The sequence below is a fragment of the Petaurus breviceps genome, unplaced genomic scaffold (genome assembly GCF_028583685.1).
Source record: "Petaurus breviceps papuanus isolate PSGF00001 unplaced genomic scaffold, PetGlider_PUasm1.0 90769, whole genome shotgun sequence".
Classification (NCBI taxonomy): Eukaryota; Metazoa; Chordata; class Mammalia; order Diprotodontia; family Petauridae; genus Petaurus; species Petaurus breviceps.
The window spans coordinates 13292706-13310966 of NW_027187341.1; the positions used below are offsets into that span (position 1 = coordinate 13292706).

An 18261-nucleotide genomic window follows, 5' to 3' on the forward strand; every position below is an offset into this window, starting at 1 on the left:
TCTCTCTCTCTCTCTCTCTCTCTCTCTCTCTCTCTCTCTCTCTCTCTGTGTCACACATGCACACGATGATACTACTTATACTGCATACTTATTCCTAAGAATTTGCAAATTAATTCATATTCCAAATTGGTGTTGCCTTTGGCAAGTATATCAAATCTTTGCCCAACTATGGTGCTTTCTGGGCTTACTTGGTCTTCTTTTTTTGTGCCAATTGATGTGTATAAACTAAATTTCTATAAAATCTTGTTAATTGACATTTCAGTTTCTGTTATACATTTCCTTTGTTTCACTAAAAAGTGTTCAGGATTGAATTGCTTCAATTATACACCATATTTCATTCATTATTCCTTACTCTAGCTTTTTAACAAATTAGTAATCTCATTATTCGCAGACAGATGATTTAGGGGTGACCACAATATCAGGAATACATTTTTTTCCCTCTCTTTTCACTTTATAAATATATACTATATAAGTTGTCATTCAAAAGAATTTGGTCTGACCATTCATACAGAAGATAAAGAGAATGAAGTGTGTGTTGACAACATTAGGATTTATCGTTACATGAACAATCTGCTTCTCTCAATATTTATATTGGGGACAATACACATGACAACAAGTCTGGCCCAAAGTTGAGTGGGAGGGGACCAAGCTGGACTGGCTTTGGGGAGTTGTAAAAATATTTTAAAGACACCAGGCTTCTAACGGAAAGAAATACAGCTTTTTAAATATTTGTTTTCTGTCTGTGTGTGGCAGTGATATGTGTAATACAAGTCTCCAAAAACATGAAAAATAAGTAGGACACAGAGATGCATGATGAGTGTGAACAGGCTGCGGTATCTAACCGCAGTTAGATAGAAGAACAAGAGTAAAAGATGTCATCAGGGAAACTTATGATTGGAAGAGATGTTGGGCTTATCACATCCAACAGTTGGGGATGACTGGGAGCAGAGGGCTCCATTGTTACCCTTTCCATGGCAGGAGAGTCAGGAGACTCTCTGTGGCCGTCTTCTAGGAAAGCATGGATGGACTAAAGTCTCACAAGACGAACAGTCATGGATGAGTTTCCATTTACATCACTGGAAGACTATCCAAAGCAGTGTCCCAAAGTCCATTGGAATATATGTTCAGTATCCTGAATGGGATAGTAATTCTTTGAAAGCAGAGTCTTTGTTTTTTCCTTTTATTGTCACCCAATAGTAATTCTACAGTGAATAAATACCTACTATTTAGTCACCAGATGCTGACTTGGTGAGTATGGTGACCCTTTTAAGGAAAAGATACAGAGGTTCTTTCATTATTATCCTTCATTTACACTTAGGCAGACTGTCTTCATTTTGACACCTCCTCACCCCAATAGTAGATTTTTTTTCAAATGCTTTATTAACTTCTAGTTTATAATTCATTTCCACAAGATTTTGAGTTACAAATTTTCTCCCCATTTTTCCCCTACCCACCACCCAAAAATAGAAATCCCACTGGATATCCTCTCCTCCAATCTGCTCTCTCCCATATCTTCCTCCCTTCCCTCTCCAATTTTCCAGTACAGCATGGTGGATCTCTATGCCCCAGTGTCTATATATCTTATTTCTCAATTAAATGTAAAATAATAATAATAGTAGTATATATATTTAAACACTTGATTTTAAAGCTTCGAATTCCAGATTCATTCCCTTCCTGCCTTGTCACCTACCCTTACTAGGAAGATAAGCAATTCAATATAGGTTATATATGTGTAGCTATGCAAAACATTTCCATAGTGGATATATTGCAAAACATTGACTATATTTCCTGCCATCCTATCCCAATTCCCACCATATGCCCTCCTATATAGACATATATACATATGTATACATAAATATATAGGTATATATACACACACACACCCATATATGTATATATACATTTCTATTCCCTTAAACTGTTCTCATACTGAGAAAAGTTTCATAAGTTAAAATTATTGTTTTTCCATGTAGGAATGTAAATAGTTCAACTTTGATAAGTTCCTTTGATTTCTTTTCCCTGTTTACCTTCTCATGCTTCTTATGCTTCTTGTATCTGAATGTCGTATTTTCTATTCAACTCTGTTTTTTTTTTTCATCAAGAATGCTTGAAAGTCCTCTATTCCATTGAATCACCATATTTTCCCCTGAAACATGATACTCAGTTTTTCTGGGTAGCTGATTCTTGGTTTTATTCCCAGTTCCTTTGACCTCCGGAATATCATATTCCAAGCCCTTCATTCCCTCAGTGTAGAAGCTGCCAGATCATGTGTTATCCTGATTGTGTGTCCACAATATTAAAATTGTTTCTCCTGGCGGCTTATATTTTCTCCTTGATCTGGGAATTCCGGAACCTGGCTATAATATTCCTAGGTGTTTTCTTTTGGGGATGTTTTTCAGGAGGTGATTGGTGGATTCTTTCAACCTCTATTTTGCCTTCTGGTTCTAAAAACATCAGGACAATTTTCCTTGAGAATTTCTTGAAGGATGATTTCTAGGTTCTTTTTTTGATCATGGCTTTCAGGTAGTCCAATAAATTTTTTTTCCCCTTTTTGGAGGGCATTTGGGGTTAAGTGACTTGCCCAAGGTCACACAGCTAGTTTGTGTGTGTGTGTGTGTGTGTGTAAGAGTCAGGTGTCTGAGGTCAGATTTGAACTCAGGTCCTCCTGACTCCAGTCTGGTGCTCTATTCACTGAGCCACCTAGCCACCCCAGTCCAATAATTTTTAAATTATCTCTCCTCGATCTATTTTCCAGGTCAGTGGCTTTCCCAATGAGATATTTCACATTGCCTTCTATTTTTTCATTTGTTTGCATCTTTTTAATAGTATCTTGATTTCTTATAAAGTCACTAGCTTCCATTTGCTCCAATCTGATTCTGAAGGAATGATTCTCTTCAGTGAGCTTTTGAGATTCTTTTTCCATCTGGCAAATTTGGCTTTTTAAGGCATTCTTCTCTTCATTGGCTTTTTGAGCCTCTTTTGCGATTTGAGTTAGTCTATTTTTTTTTTCCTTAAAGCAATTGGGGTTAAGTAACTTGCTCAAGGTTACACGGCCAGTTATTTCTGGGTGTGGTGGTAAGTATCTGAGCCCGGATTTGATCCCAGGTTATCCCGACTCTGGGGCCTGTGCTCTTACTCACTGAGCTACCTGGCTGCCCCTAAGCAATTGGTGTTAAGTAACTTGCTCAAGGTTACACGGCCAGGTGTTTCTGGGTGGGTGCTAAGTGTCTGAGCCCGGATTTGATCCCAGGTCATCCTGACTCTGGGGCTGGAGCTCTTACTCATTGTGCTACCTAGCTGCCCCTGAGTTAATCTGTTTTTTAAGGTGTTATTTTCTTCAGTTAGGTTGTTGAGTCTCATTTCATAATTTTCTTGTATCATTCTCATTTCTCTTTCCAGTATTTTGTCCACTTCTCTTATTTGCTTTTCAAAATCCTTCTTAAGGTCCTCTATGGCCTGTAACCAGCTCGTATTTTTCTTGGAAGCTTTTGGTGCTGGAGTTCTGATTTCACTGTCTTCCTCCTGTTCCATGCTTTGATCCTTTTTGTCCCCAAAATAGTAGTGTAAAGTTGGGTTGCTCTGCTTGCTTTGTTTCCCTCTTTGCTCATGTTGCCACTCAATTACTTGACTTTTGAACTTTTTTGCCATAGTAGGACTCTGCTACCAGACAGGGGAGCTTTGTCCCAATCGCTGGGGTTTTCTCAGCTGCTGGATCTGTTAATTGGGTGCCTTCTCTGAAGCCTTAACATACTCTGGCAAGCTGGTCACATACCCTAGGACCTTCATCCTAGACTGCAATCCAGACCCAAGCAGGTTAAAAAGCAAGAGTGATTTACCCCTCAGACTGGTCACTTGGTCCCCCTACAGTCTGCAAATCAGGAGCTGAAACTGCCACGTGGTGGTGGCTGCATGGCTGCGGCACCTCAGCGGCTTCTCCCTCCAGGGGATAAAGGCTGGACTGCATTCCCGAGCTACTGGATCCCAAAGTCCACACTACACCGACCTCTCACTTTGTCCTTAGCATCTATGTGTTCATAATTCTGGAAACTGCCACAGATGCTGATGATCTGAAGTCTCTCCAGCCAGCAGCTGGTTGTGGCCGCCCTGAGGCTAAAACCTCGGTCTTGCGTGGGGCTGGGCTTGGCAACCAGAGCTGGCCCCTTCCTGCTGGCCTGCTGGACTGTCCTCAGCAGGAGGTTAGCTTATCTCTGTCAATTTGTGGTTTCTGTAGCTCCAGAGTTTGTCTAGAGTCATTTTTTACATGAATTGGAGGAGGTGGAAGCCAGAGCTGTGCGGAAGTCCTGTTTCTACTCCACCATCTTCCCAGTAGTAGATTCAAATTGCCAATTATGTTTTCAAACTTAATAGCAAAATGTCTGCCTCTGTTCTTTGTATGCAAAAAGTATTTTTGGCAGCAAGAATTATAGAACAGCCTTGGTAAAGTGTATCCCTGTAGAAAATGTCGATTTTAGTAATTCTTCTGTGCTTTGAAATCAGTCATTGATAAATTTCCATTTGATTTTTGGCAATTTTTATTGGTATTTTTTGTTTTTACATTACCTTCGCTTATACCTCTCAATACTCCTACTCAGTCAACCATTCCTTGAAACAAAATAAAAAAAGATAAGGGGCTAAATTGCAGCAAAACTAAGCAACAACCCATCATCAACCAAGTCAGACAGTATGTACATTATTCCATAGCACAGCCTTCCTACCTTTGCCCACCCCCCAAAAATGGAAAATTCATTTTCTTATCCCTTTGGTTCAGTGGTGTGGGTGATAGGGGCATTCTGTTGTTTCTGTAATACTGGATACTTATGAATTTGGATTCCTGTTATTGTCATAGTATAGAAAGATGGGATAATTTTTTCATTTTTTTACAAGCATATATAATTATGAATCACCAAACAGTGGATTCATTTAGAGACTATTGATAATGTAGATCTATTTCATTAGCACTATATACATTAACATGAATCTACAGATAAAATAATATGTACATTTCTTATCTTTTCCCAGTAACACTTTATAATAGAGTGGCTGTAATAGCCAAGGTTAAAAAGTATTATTTAGTATAGATATTTTGTATCTGATTTGTACTATGACATAATTAGTGTTCACATAATTATAGAGAGATCAGCTACATATGGAACATAATTATAAGCTTGTTCATGGACCATATTTTCATAGGGTCATAGAAATGTAGTTTGTGCTAATTTCATCTGAAACAAATTTCATGGCATCTAAGAATTTATTCAGAACCTACATGGGCTGGGATTTAGTCACCTAAACTCTACACACCAAATAGTAAATGTAAACTTTTCAAAAACTAAAACTTGTTTAAGGCAGCCTTATGGGCAATTGAGGTGGATGGGAGAGGCGGAACTAAGGCCTCATGGCTGCAAAAACCCTCTCCTGGCTTTCGCAGTTACCAGTGCCATCTTCATATTCTCTTAGGCATTGAACATTTTCTACTACTTATACTAATGCTTTAGACTAGCAAGACTTACTCAGCTGGTAGCTAGATGGTGAAGTAGATGGAGTGCTTGATCTGGAGTCAGAGAGATCTACGTTAAAATTTGTCCTCGGATACTGAGACTTAACCTCTGCCTCAGTTAACTCATCTGTAAACTAGGGATAATAGCACCTACTTTCCAGGATTATTGTAGGAATAAAATGAGATAGTATTTATAAAGCACTTTGTAAACCTTAAATGCCTTATAAATGCTAGATGGTAGTATTAATAATAGTAGCATTAGATTGGAAATAAGCTAAATTTGGGACCACAAGTCTGAATTATTGGGTATATATTCACTTTCAAGGCTGCCTTAAAAGCAGTATGAAAAATTGACAGAAGTTCTGAGATAATTTTATGTAGTCATATAAGCAATTATAATTTTTACCTAGTGATTGCAGTTATAAAAAGTGATTGCTCTTGCAAACTAATTATGTGCCCTGATTCTGGTGACCATGAAAATAATTTTTATTCTGTCTAAGAATTGCTTTTATGTTCTTTAATAACTTTTTTCCATGTTCTTTTTCTACTAGTTTAATTTTGAAAAGTGATATTAAAGGTATTTAAAATAAAGGATGAAGTTCATTTTTATGGATGACAATAGATAAAGATGTGCATATATAAAAGAAATAGATCCTCTTAGCCTATGGATATGAAATTTAAGATCAAGTAAATATGAAAGATGGTGATAAAGCATATGTGGTAGTTTTTTTGTGTGTGTGTGGTTGTTTTTTTTAGCAGTAGTAAAGAAGAGAATATATTGGTGGACTTGTAAATGCTTTTATCATTTGTGTCAAATGAGCCAGGGAGAGTTTTACAACCAATGTGTTTAGGATTGTTTTGTTTTAATTAAATTAAACACTCAAAATAGGTATGGTCCAGCAATTCTCTATAAACTACTTGCTCAGAAATCTTAACATTCTTCCTTTATTTTCTTTTCAAAGTTTAACATGATATAGTTCTCCCTCTCTGTTAGGCTTCCTTTGTATTTTTCTTTTTCTCTTAGGCTTCTCAGGATATTTGCAAAGGAATCCCTTTGCTTTTTTAGTGACAGAAAATGAGGAATTTTTCAAGGCAAGGCAACCCATGTTCTTTTTTCATAGATTTTCTCAAAAGTATGATTCTTTACTATTGGTGAAAATGTTCTGTCATTATTATATGCAGGCCTTTTTTTGGTGTGTGAATATGGTTTTTTCCCTATGTAGTAGGGAGGAACACAAGGGTAGTCAGCTTGGCTATTTAAGGTAAAGTCATTAAAAAAAATTGCATGTGGATAGAGCTTAGTTATCTGAACCGTGATTACTCATTGGTCTCAGTATTCATAAATGAAGTTTGTTCTGAAAATGAGCAACTTGATTCTTTTACACAGGAAAAAAGAGCTTAGTGCAGGGATGCGGAACCTATCACCTTGAGGCCCTGTAGGTCCTCAGGTACAGCCCTTTGACTGAATCCAAATTTCACAGAACGAATACCCTCCATAAAAAGGTTTTTCTATAAAACTTGGACTCAGTCAGAAGACCGAACTTGAGAACCTAGAAGACTGCATGTGGCCTCAAGGCCACAGGTCCCCACCTTTATCTTAGTGGGAGGTCCATCAAAGGGCACAAGTTTACAAATAAGAAAGGATAGGGCTGTCATTTTTCTTTTTGTGGAAAAGCTATCATGGGGACGGCTGATTTTCTTTTTAATTATGACTGCTGGCAAGAATATTGCCCAACAGGATGTCTTAGTATTATTATTTTTTTTTCATTTTTCAAATGCTTTATTAACTTCTGATTTACATAGTTTGTTTCCGCCAGACTTTGAGTTACAAATTTTCTCCCTGTTTTTCCCCTACTCACTGCCCCATTGGATATCTCCTCCTCCAATCTGCTCTCTCCCATATCTTCTCCTATACCCCTTTCAACTTTCCAGTAGGGCATGGTGGATCTTTATGGCCCAGTGCCTGTATATCTTATTTCCCAATTACATGTAAAATAGTATTAATAATAATGTGTGTATGTATATATATATTTAAACATTTGATTTTAAAACTTTGAATTCCACATTCAATCCCTTCCTCCCTTGTCACCCACCCTTACTAGGAAGATAAGCAATTCAGTATAGGTTGTACATGTGTAGCTAATGCAAAACAATAACATAGTAGATATATTGTAAAAGACTGACTATATTTCCCTGCCTCCTATCCCACCTCCCACTTGTTCTATTCTCTATGTTGATCCCATCCCTTTTCAAAAGTGGGTGCTTCCAACTTCCCTCCCCCCAGCCTGCCCTCCCTTCCATCATCCCCCATCTCATCCCCTTCCTCCCTACTCTCCTGTAGGATGATACCCTATTTAGTGTGTATTTCATGCCCTCCCCAAGCCAAATTCAATGAGAATAAGGTTGACCCATTCCCTTTTGCCTTCCTATTCTTCCCCTCCATTGTAACCATTTTCCCTTGCCTCTTCTATGTTTGAGATAGTTTACCCCATTCTGTCTCTCCCCATCTCCTTTCATTATATTCCTCTCTGACCTTTTAATTTCACCTTTTAAGTATCATCTCTTCCTATTAAATTGGTCTTGTGCCCTCTATCTATGTATACCTATAAGCATATATACACACATTCACATATGTATTCATATACCCATATACCCTCAAATATAGACATATATGTATATATGTAGACATATATATATATTTCTATTCCCTTCAACTATTTTCATACTGAGAAAAGTTTCATCAGTTACAATTATTGTTTTTCCATGTAGGAATGTTAATAGTTCAACTTTGATAAGTTCCTTATGATTTCTTTTCCCTGTTTACCTTCTCATGCTTCTCTTGCTTCTTATATCTGAATGTCAGATTGTCTATTCAACTCTGGTTTTTTTATCAGGAATGCTTGAAAGTCCTCTATTCCACTGAATGACCATATTTTCCCCTGAAACATGATACTCATTTTTGCTGGGTAGGTGATTCTTGGTTTTAATCCCAGTTCCTTTGACCTCCATAATATCATATTCCAAGCCCTTCGATCCCTAAATATGGAAGCTGCCAGTTCCTGGGTTATCCTGATTGTGTTTCCACCACAATATTCAAATTGTTTCTTCCTGGCTGCTTGTAATATTCTCTCCTTAATCTGGGAATTCAGGAACCTGGCTGTAATATTTCTAGGAGTTTTATTTTTGGTATCTTTTTGAGGAGGTGATCGGTGGATTATTTCAACCTCTGTTTTGCCCTCTGGTTCTAAAACATCAGGGCAGTTTTCTTTGAGAACTTCCTGGAGGATGATTTCTAGGTTCTTTCTTTTGATCATGGCTTTCAGGTAGTCCAATAATTTTTAAATTATCTCTCCTGGATCTATTTTCCAGGTCAGTGGTTTTTCCCATGAGATATTTCACACTGCCTTCTATTCTTTCATTTGCTTGGATCTGTTTAACAGCATCTTGATTTCTCATATAGTTTCCATTTGCTCCAATCTATTTCTGAAGGAATGATTCTCTTCAGTGGGCTTTTGATATTCTTTTTCCATGTGGCAAATTTGGCTTTTTAAGGCATTCTTCTCCTCATTGACTTTTTGAGCCTCTTTTGCCAATTGAGTTAGTCTATTTTTTAAGGTGTGATTTTCCTCAGTCAGGCTGTTAGACTCTCATTTCATAATTTTGTTGCATCGTTCTCATTTTTCTTCCCAATTTTTCCTCCACTTCTGTTATCTGCTTCTTAAGGTCCTCTATGACCTATAACCAGCTCTTATTTTCCTTTGAAGCGTTTGGTGCAGGAGTTCTGACTTCACTGTCTTCCTCCTGTTCCATGCTTTGCTCCTTTTTGTCCCCAAAATAGCAGTCTAATGTTGGAATCTTCTGTCTGCTTTGTTTCCTTTGCCTGGTCATGTCTCCCCTCAGTCACTTGACCCCTGGGCTTTTTGCCACAGTAGGACTCTGCCACCAGACAGAGGAGCTTTCGTCCCAAACACTGGGGTTTTCTCAGCTGCCAGAGGTATTAGATGATGGGTGCCATCTCTGAGGTCTCCACATGCTCTGGCAAGCTGGACATACACCCCAGGACCTCCACCCTAGACTGCAATCCAGCTCCAAGAAGGTTAAGGCAAGAGCGATTACCCCTCAGACTGGTGCTTGGTCCCCCTACACTCTGCAGGGAGGAGCTGAAGCTGTCACATGCCGCTGGCTGGCTGTGCCAGTGTCTCAGCGGCTTCTCACCCTGGGGCTAAAACCTCGGTTCTGGTGTGGCTGGGCTCAGCTCCCAGTGTGCTGTGGTGGCCGATTCCTGCCTGCCTGGCGGGCTGTCCTCAGCGGGAGGTTTGCTTCTCTGTGTCATTTTGTGGGTTCTGCAGCTCCAAAGTTTGTTTAGAATCCCCTTTTTATATTGATTAGGAAAGGTGGGAGCCAGAGCCATTCAGAGGTCCTGCTTCTACTCCATCATCTATGTCTTAGTATTATTAATTAGATTTCTGATATAGGCAGTAGCAAAAACACTCACCTTTGACTCACCTGAGCATTTATTAGGTCTATTCCTCACCTAATGTTGGAAAGCTGTCATTATAATAGATAGACTATTTACAAGAGTATTAGGTCTCTCACCAAGAGAAAAACCAAGGTTTTTCTTCTTACTGAATGCTACGCAAGTTATATTTTGCATCTCCATTTGTATATCCACTCAGAACACACTATTCTTGAACTTTAGGAGAATATTTTTAGCATTGAAAAAAATGGATGTTTGTGTGTGAACAGCTATCGACAGTTAGAAATACCATGTGATTAATGAAATCCTGGCTGTTCAAATCCTGTACCAACTTATTATCCATATCCACTGCCTCTCTAAGATACACAGACTTTCCAAATTGCTGTTAAAGTCTTGGCATTATGTATTCTTCTACTACTTGGTTCTTGCTATATAGACCAACATATTCTGAATTGGTATGTATCTCATTAACAAGAGCTTCTAGTAGCATTTTGGCTTTGAGATGTTGCCCCTTGTCCAAGAACTTCCTGTCTCACTTGTTGCTGGCTGTTTAGAACAGCCTGTTATTTCAGGATGTCTTTGAGATTCTGGTCAGCATGTAAAGAATCTAGTGCTTTGTACCCACACTGAAGTATCCAGGTTAAAATCTAATACATTTTGTCTGCCATAGATCATGAATGATCACCGATACATTGCCCTGGCTCTCTTTTGCCTTGAAACTTGTTTTTTTCAAAGGTAGGCCCAGATGGCATCAATCTTATGTTGTTTCTTTAGAGCAGTCTGATTTTGTTTCAGTCAAATAATCAGAAAAGCTCTAGTGTATCTCATCCTTGTTAGGTGTGAGATCCTTGAATTAGTTTTGTCTTCTGTGTCCAGAAGCAGAAAGAGAGCAAGATGAATATTTACTCCGATCCCCTGGAATTCAGCCTCATTAATCAGATGGCTGCAGCAGAGACCAGCTGGGCCAAGGCTGGACCAGATCACCGGCTTTCCTGGGGCTGGTAGTCAGAACAGCAACTCAAGGTGCGATGCTAGCTGGGCCAGGAAACATAGCTAGTTGGCTTATGTTTTTATTCTTCAAAATGATATAGTAGAAGTATAAAAACAACACATTTGTAATGATTATCAAAATAACAGTTTTGAAATGTACTTAATTCAGAAATGTGAAGATGTAGTTAGTTTTTCCAGGCAGGCTTGCTTGTCCTTATTATGTTTTGAAATGAGAAAACTAGAGGATAGCTTACAACTTTTAGCTCTGCCAAGTAATCAATCAACAACCATCTTGTCTACTGGGTATCACAGCCTTGTTCTGGGGATCCATGTGCAGAAGACCAAACAGGCCCTACTTGCAAGGAGCTCACATTCACATGTCAGACAGTTGGCAGCACATCTCTATCTAGGGCTGGACTAAAACAGGCTTTTCTATCGAACAATAAATACAAGTTGGATTCATTGATTTAAAGAGCTCATAGACAAATGCAAAGGATTTTGCTAGTTCCTTTGTATGTCATAGTTAGAATAATTATATACACACAGTATACATACATGCATATATGTGTGTGTTACACCCTTTATGAACTGATGCTGTCCTCAAGCCAGCCCTAGGTATAGAATAAGGTGAAAGAGTAGGGAAGAAAATAGGAACGATCTTGATTTATCAGATTTAGGAAATGATAGAATTAAAGAATTAGGCTGTGGAATAGAGAAACAAGAACAATATGTTCATTTTCATTACATATGTTACATTTCATTACAGTAATTTAGGAAAACTCAATTTACAAAAATTAGACCTTATAAAACAAATAAACGAGGGGGTGATTATGTGCATTACAGAAAGATTCTTCCCTTTGCAAAAGCTTGTTTGTTCTCTGTTAATACCTTTGTTGAAGATAACCTCAAGTCATGTATAGATGACTATCATAATTTTGTAAAAATGGAACAGTTAGCTTGTAGGGTCAACATACTAGTGCTTCCTTAGTTCCCTTTTTTCAGTTATTAATAAGGTACAAGATTTTTTATTCTTCAGATACCTTGTACACTGATCCTGTAATGCCCTCAGAATTGTGTCCTTTCCAGCAAGGATTCTATCTATCCATTCAACCATCTATCTGTCTGTCTGTCTGTCCATCATCTATATATCTGTGTTATCACAGTAGATATAGATAGATAGAAGATAGTCTATTCAAGCTGCTTTTCCATCTTTAGTTTACCTTAGTGTCGTTCCTGTAATAAAAATGTTTGGTATTTTGATAAGAGTCCAAGTGTATTGGTTCCACTGCCCTTGATGGAAAAAATCTTTTCTGTAATGATTTCCCATATCTTTTCTATTTTTCTTTTATTTGTTGTCCTTCCATTTTCATCCTTAAATACCTTTGTAATAACTTTGCTTCATTGGATAGCTTGCTAAGCTTTCTCTAAATTTAAGTAAAATACAGAATATCAATGTGCTTACAGATTTTCAAGTAACAAATCTGTTATATAAAATAAGGTGAAACAATTCTATTGTTTGTGGTGTCAGTGGATTAGGTCATAATAGCAGGAGGCCTGATTTCTGGGTCACAGCAAAAGGAAGAGATGAAAGCATTTGGCAAAAGAGAAGATACACACTATTATCCTTTTAATATGTATATGCATTTTTCTCAGTCTTTCATTTGGTCTGTTTACTGTCTCCATATATCTTATTTAGACCAAAATCAGTGCCCAGTTTGAGTATTGAGCTTCCCTCAGAGCCCAGTAAGAGTTAACTGGAAAAAAATGTGAAAAGTTCCTGTTCCTGGCATCCAGGGATTGGGGCTTGGGAGCCATTAGGAAGCATCTAGTTTTCCTTTGCTTCTTTAGGGGTAGAGAAAAGAGTAATTATTCTCAGTTGTTGTGGTGTTTTTTTTTTTTTCAATTTAGCAAGCATTTATGGAAGAACCTGGATGCCTGGGAGATGTGGCAGCAAGCACCCCAAGCGTCCTCAGGGTTTGCTGCCAACACAGGGTCTTGGATCTGCTTTGATAAAGGAAAGCAACTCAAAATGGGTTAACAAGCTTACTTTTATCAGTCAAACATGTATCGTTTACCTAGTTCAGGGGAAAAAGGTCAGCACCCCGAACTTCAGAATACACAGACAGAATTATCAGGTCAGAGAAACAGATCAAATAGACAGATTTCCAAACTGTCCAACCATTACATCCATACCAAATCAACATCTGGGTTTCAACATCTGGGTTTTTCAAAGCTGGGGGGGCTCTGGACAACCGCTTCCCAGAATCCATATCAAATCACAGAACACTTCTCAAAGTGAGCCCCAAAACAAAGCTACAGATCAGGGCTTATATAGCCTTCTCCTGGCTCAGAGAATGTAACAACCTTATTGACTCACTGGCCAATCAAGAAGTATCTACTGAAAAACAAGCCTCCCACCCCAGGCTCCAGGTGCACTTTAGCCTAGGGGCAGGGTAGATCTTACAAATTTACATTCCCATTACAGGAGACTAGGAGTAGCCTTGACAAAAATGGGGCTGTTGGGAATTTAACTGTTTCTTACTAAATGAAAAATAAAGGGACAGACATGTTTCCCAAGTTTAAGTTGGTTGTCTTCAAAATGATCTTGTGGTCATACTAAATTCCCATGCTGGGTGCCTCACTCCTAACTTTTTACTTTGTCATAGAATTGTAAAGATAAAGTATCTATCTTTTTCAATAATTTTGTTTTTGTTTTGTACCAAGTTGCAGTTCGAAATTTTTCTTAATAATCATATATCTAAACATTTATTAAACTTTAAAAAATACTAAATGGTATTAAGTATTACAGCTGCAAAATAATGGGAGAAGTGTGCAGTTATCTTGATAGAAGGTAATAAAAATTACCAAAAAATCTCAATGATTAATAATATTTAAATTTTAAATAATTAAAATTAGTTCTTAGTTTTTTTTTATTTTTTTTATTTTACCAGAAACATATGCTGTGGAAGACTTGGTTAGAATGAATCCTGATAGGGGCAGCTAGGTGGCGCAGTGACTAAAGTGCCGTCCCCGGAGTCAGGAGGCCCTGAGTTCGGTTGCGGCCTCAGAAACTTAACACACACACACACACACACAAAACTAGCCATGTAACCTTGGGCAAGTTACTTAACCCCAGTTGCTCTCCAAAAAGGCAACAAAACAAAACCAAAAAAAGAATGAATTCTGACATGGGGCAGGTAGGTGTCCAAGTGGATGGAGCACCAGCCTAAAGTCAGGAAGACCCCTCTCCCCCTTTCAAATCTGACCTCAGACAACTTACTAGCTATGTGAGCCTAGGCAAGTCACTTAACCCTGATTGTCTAAAAAAAAAAATACAAATTAATTCTGATATCACATTAAAGGAAAATTTTGAATTGTTTCAATTGACTGAAAATTACTTTTCCTATTTTGTGATTAAAAAGAGGTGATTTTTAACTCTTTTAAGATTTTAAAACAAATTCTGTCATCACAGGAATGCTTCAAAATAGTATTGCTCATGAAGTGACCACACCAACTGTTAAACAAATCTGCCTTTTGAACACTACATAATGACCTTGTTCTTCTGTCACAGGCCAGGACACTGATAGCAGTGGGATTAGGGGTGGCGGCCGTTGCATTTGCAGGTAAGTGAAATGAACTTTAAGTATTGTTAAAAGTTGCAGTCTTCACATTATTCTTCCCCTGTAATTTTAGTGATTCATAGAAATTCTTTAAACTCTTCATATCCGGAGATCTCTTAATTCATTTCTTGTTTCAATTCCTTACACTTTAGTCCCTGAAAACTCATCCCTGCTATTGGGATGGCAGAAGGTCCCAATAAGCCTTGTTCTGAAGGAATGAAACTCTTTGCTGTTTTCCTGACTTAATAGCCAAAGGTTAATTATTTTAGATTTGGGTGTTATTTTACGTAATGACATGTTTTATGTAAATCAGCATTTGCTTCAGCAAACACGGAGTATAAAGGTTGTATAGAGACTCCAGAACTTAATGGCAACACTCCTGCACCCCAACCCTCAAACTGGCCCCAAGGTCTAGTCGCTCAATAAAGGAACAGAAACACATGCATGGAGGAGAAACCTTGGGGAGGCAGAGATCAAAATACCAGTATTCCAAATTTTACTGCAAACTCTTGATTAACTCTGAAAACCCAATTCTTACTTAATTCCTCAAGCTTTCTCAATATTATCATCTTTTCTCTCCTAATTCCCTCTGCTTATTGAAGAGATATCCCTACCGAGTGCTTAGGCTAAGTCTCTACCTTAGTCTTTGGTACGGTTCTTTCCTACTTCTTCCAGAACTTTGTTCTAGCAGTTATCCCTATCATCTCATTTATCTTCATCTTCCTTGGCATGCTTCAGTCACAGTTGACTTCTTCCCATATGCTTGCAGACATATCCAGGTCTTTGTAATGCTTAAAGAAAAAAAAAACTGCTTGACTCTCCTGCTCCATCCAGCAAATGTCATATTTTTCTTCTTTTTCACTGCTGAGCTTTAAAAAGTTATATATTGCAATGTATCTACTTCAGTGTCTTAGAGTTGGGAATTTGCAATGACCTCCTAATTGCTAGATACAGTGATCTTACATGCCTTACATCCAGAAGAAAATAAGCTCTCTCTCTGAAGACAGGAACTGTTTCAGTTTTTGCTTTATAACCACGCTGCTTAATAAAGTGCCTTGTCTCATGTAAGTGCCTGATTTTGAGTCCAGGTGGAGTTCTCGTTGTCCTGGACATTCCCTGTAGTTTTTGACTGTGGAGTATTCCCTCTCCAGAATACTTCCTCTTCCCTCCACTTTACATTGTCTAGGCCAGGGATGGGGAACCTGCATCCTCAAGGCAACATATGGCCTTCTGGGTTCTTGGGTTTGGCCTTTTGACTTTGAGTCAAAGTTTTACAGAACAAATCCTTTTATGAAGGGGATTTGTTCTGTGAAGTTTGGATTCAGTCAAAGAGCCAGCAGGCCACATGTGGCCTCGAGGCTGCAAGTTCCCCACCTCTGCCTACGTTCTCCTAATTTTCTAACTGCTTCTTTTGCCTCTTTCACTGACTTTTAATCCACATAATGTGAATGTTCCCAGAAGTTTGTCCTTGTCCTTTTCCTTGACACACTCTCTTTAGGCAAGCTCACCCTCTTCTCATCTTAATTTCAGACCCACATCTTTAACTGTTTACAGTATATCTAACCTTGACATTCTACTGGCATCTCAAACTTCACATGTCCAAAACTAAGCCATGTTTTCCCCTCTCCGTTTGCTCTCCCTTCTGACTTTATTATTTCCATCTCCATAATTTACTCACCCTCTTCATAATTTTAGTTGATCTTTAATTTTTCTCTCACTTTCATATCTAAATCCTTCCAGTTAAATGCCTTCTTCACTGTTCTCACTCTGAGCACTCTAGAGCAGAACATTACTACCACCTGTGCCTGAACTGTAGTAGTAATAGTTTTCCTAGCCCTACTCTTTCCCTCTCCAGTTCATCATTCACATTATTGTCTGAATGTGCTGTTTCTTCCATCTTAAAAGTTTTTTAAGGAAGATGATTCCCACATGATGAGTCATCCTTGATGCCTTGCTTTCTTTTACCACACACCTCCAATCATTTGCCAAATTGTGTTGCTTCTCCTGCCACCATATTGCTTGTTTCCTGTCCCTGCTCTCCTCATGGAGAGTCATGTCCTCATCATTTCTTGGCCAGACTATCGAAGTACACTTCTAATTAGTCTTCCTACCTCAGCTCTCTGCTCTAAAGTCTGTCCTGCACACAGATGATAATAGGCCTATAGCACAGGTTTTATCATGGCGTTCTTCCACTTAACACTTAAAAATCCATCAGCTTCCTATTACTATTACCTACAGAACAAAATGCAAACTCCTCTTTTGGAATTTAAAGTCGTTCACAACCTGACTTCCACCACCCATTTTAGGCTCATTATAAATTATTCTCCTTCATATACCCTGTAGTCCTGCCAAACTGGCCTTCTTGCTCTTCTCCATATATGAAATATGTCCTGTCTCTGTGACTTTTGACAGGGCATCCCTCATGTTTGACAGGTACCCTCTTCTCTCCTTACCTCCCAGGAGTCTTATTTTCTGTCAGAACTCAGTTGAAATGTTCCTCCTACATGAGGCCTTCTTGAACATCCCAGTTGTAACTGCCTTAATTTTGTACACTTAGAGATTGCTGCACACACACACACACACACACACACACACACACACACACACATTCACAGGTTTTGAAACAGAAGGGAATTCAAGATCTAAAACAACCCTGACATTGACCATTTGAGGAAACTGACAACTGCAGAGGTTAAGTGACTTGTATAGGGTGACTCATATTTGTAATAAATGACAGAATGAGGATTTGAATTCAGTTCCTTTAATTCCAAATCCAACACTCTTTCTACAGTAGCCCTCTGTTTGGCATGTAGCTTAGCCTGATAGATTGTAAACCTCTTTAGGGAAAGGCGATTTTGTCTTTATATTCCCAGTGTTTAGCATCATGTCTGGCATATAATAGTATTATAACAAATGTAATTGGATTGATTGATAGTACCTTGTAGTGAGGATTGTTCTTCCGTAGGGTATATCTTACTTAATATGGAGTGTATGGGATATTCAGGGAGTACTAGCACCTCTGGTGTGAGGGCCTCCTGAGCCCTTTTCAGGGCTGCTCACCCACCTTTGGTGTCTACCTTTCACCCACCTCTCACCTGTGGCTCTAAGAAGCTGTAGCTTACCAGCAGCCACACCTCAGTAAACTGTCTCAGCAAGTGGGCTAAAAGGTTGAGGGTAACTGACAGGTTCGGTGAGTTAGGGGAGTGTCCACCCCAAGTATGTGAAGACTTGCCCAGTGGAATGAGCCAATGAGGACAATTTATTCTCATAGCTATGAAGACACATGAAACAGGTACTGAGGAGGCCTTAGAGCTTGCTCAGACTTGGACAATGCCAAGAAGATTCATGGCATCCCAGACCATTGCATGATTTTTGTGCTGTCACTGGACTTTGATGACCCAGGAAGAGATGCAGATGACTTTGTGCACTTCTGCCTCCCTTAAGGCCAATGCACCCCATGATATCCTTAGTCCTTTTCGAAAAAAGGACGAACAGTTACTTAATATGGCAGTGTTATTAACTTTATTTCTTTGAAGACCTGAGGAATAGTTTGTTCACTGCTGAAATTGCTTCCTAACATAGAACAGTTTTAAAGAATTCAAACTAAGTTGTTGCCTGCTTGAATTATTGACTTCTTTTTGTAAATTGCATAGCCGCTCACTAATTGAACATTAACC

At 38.6% G+C, this 18261-nt stretch overlaps 1 protein-coding gene across 1 annotated transcript in view; it reads left to right on the forward strand.

Annotated features, from left to right (window-relative positions):
• DNAJC15 (DnaJ heat shock protein family (Hsp40) member C15) overlaps positions 1–18261 on the forward strand; it is a 68289-nt gene that overhangs the window by 9286 nt on the left and 40742 nt on the right. The window contains exon 2 of the mRNA XM_069068687.1: positions 14536–14587. Coding sequence (XP_068924788.1) covers positions 14536–14587 — 52 coding nt within the window. The remainder of the gene's footprint in view (positions 1–14535; positions 14588–18261) is intronic.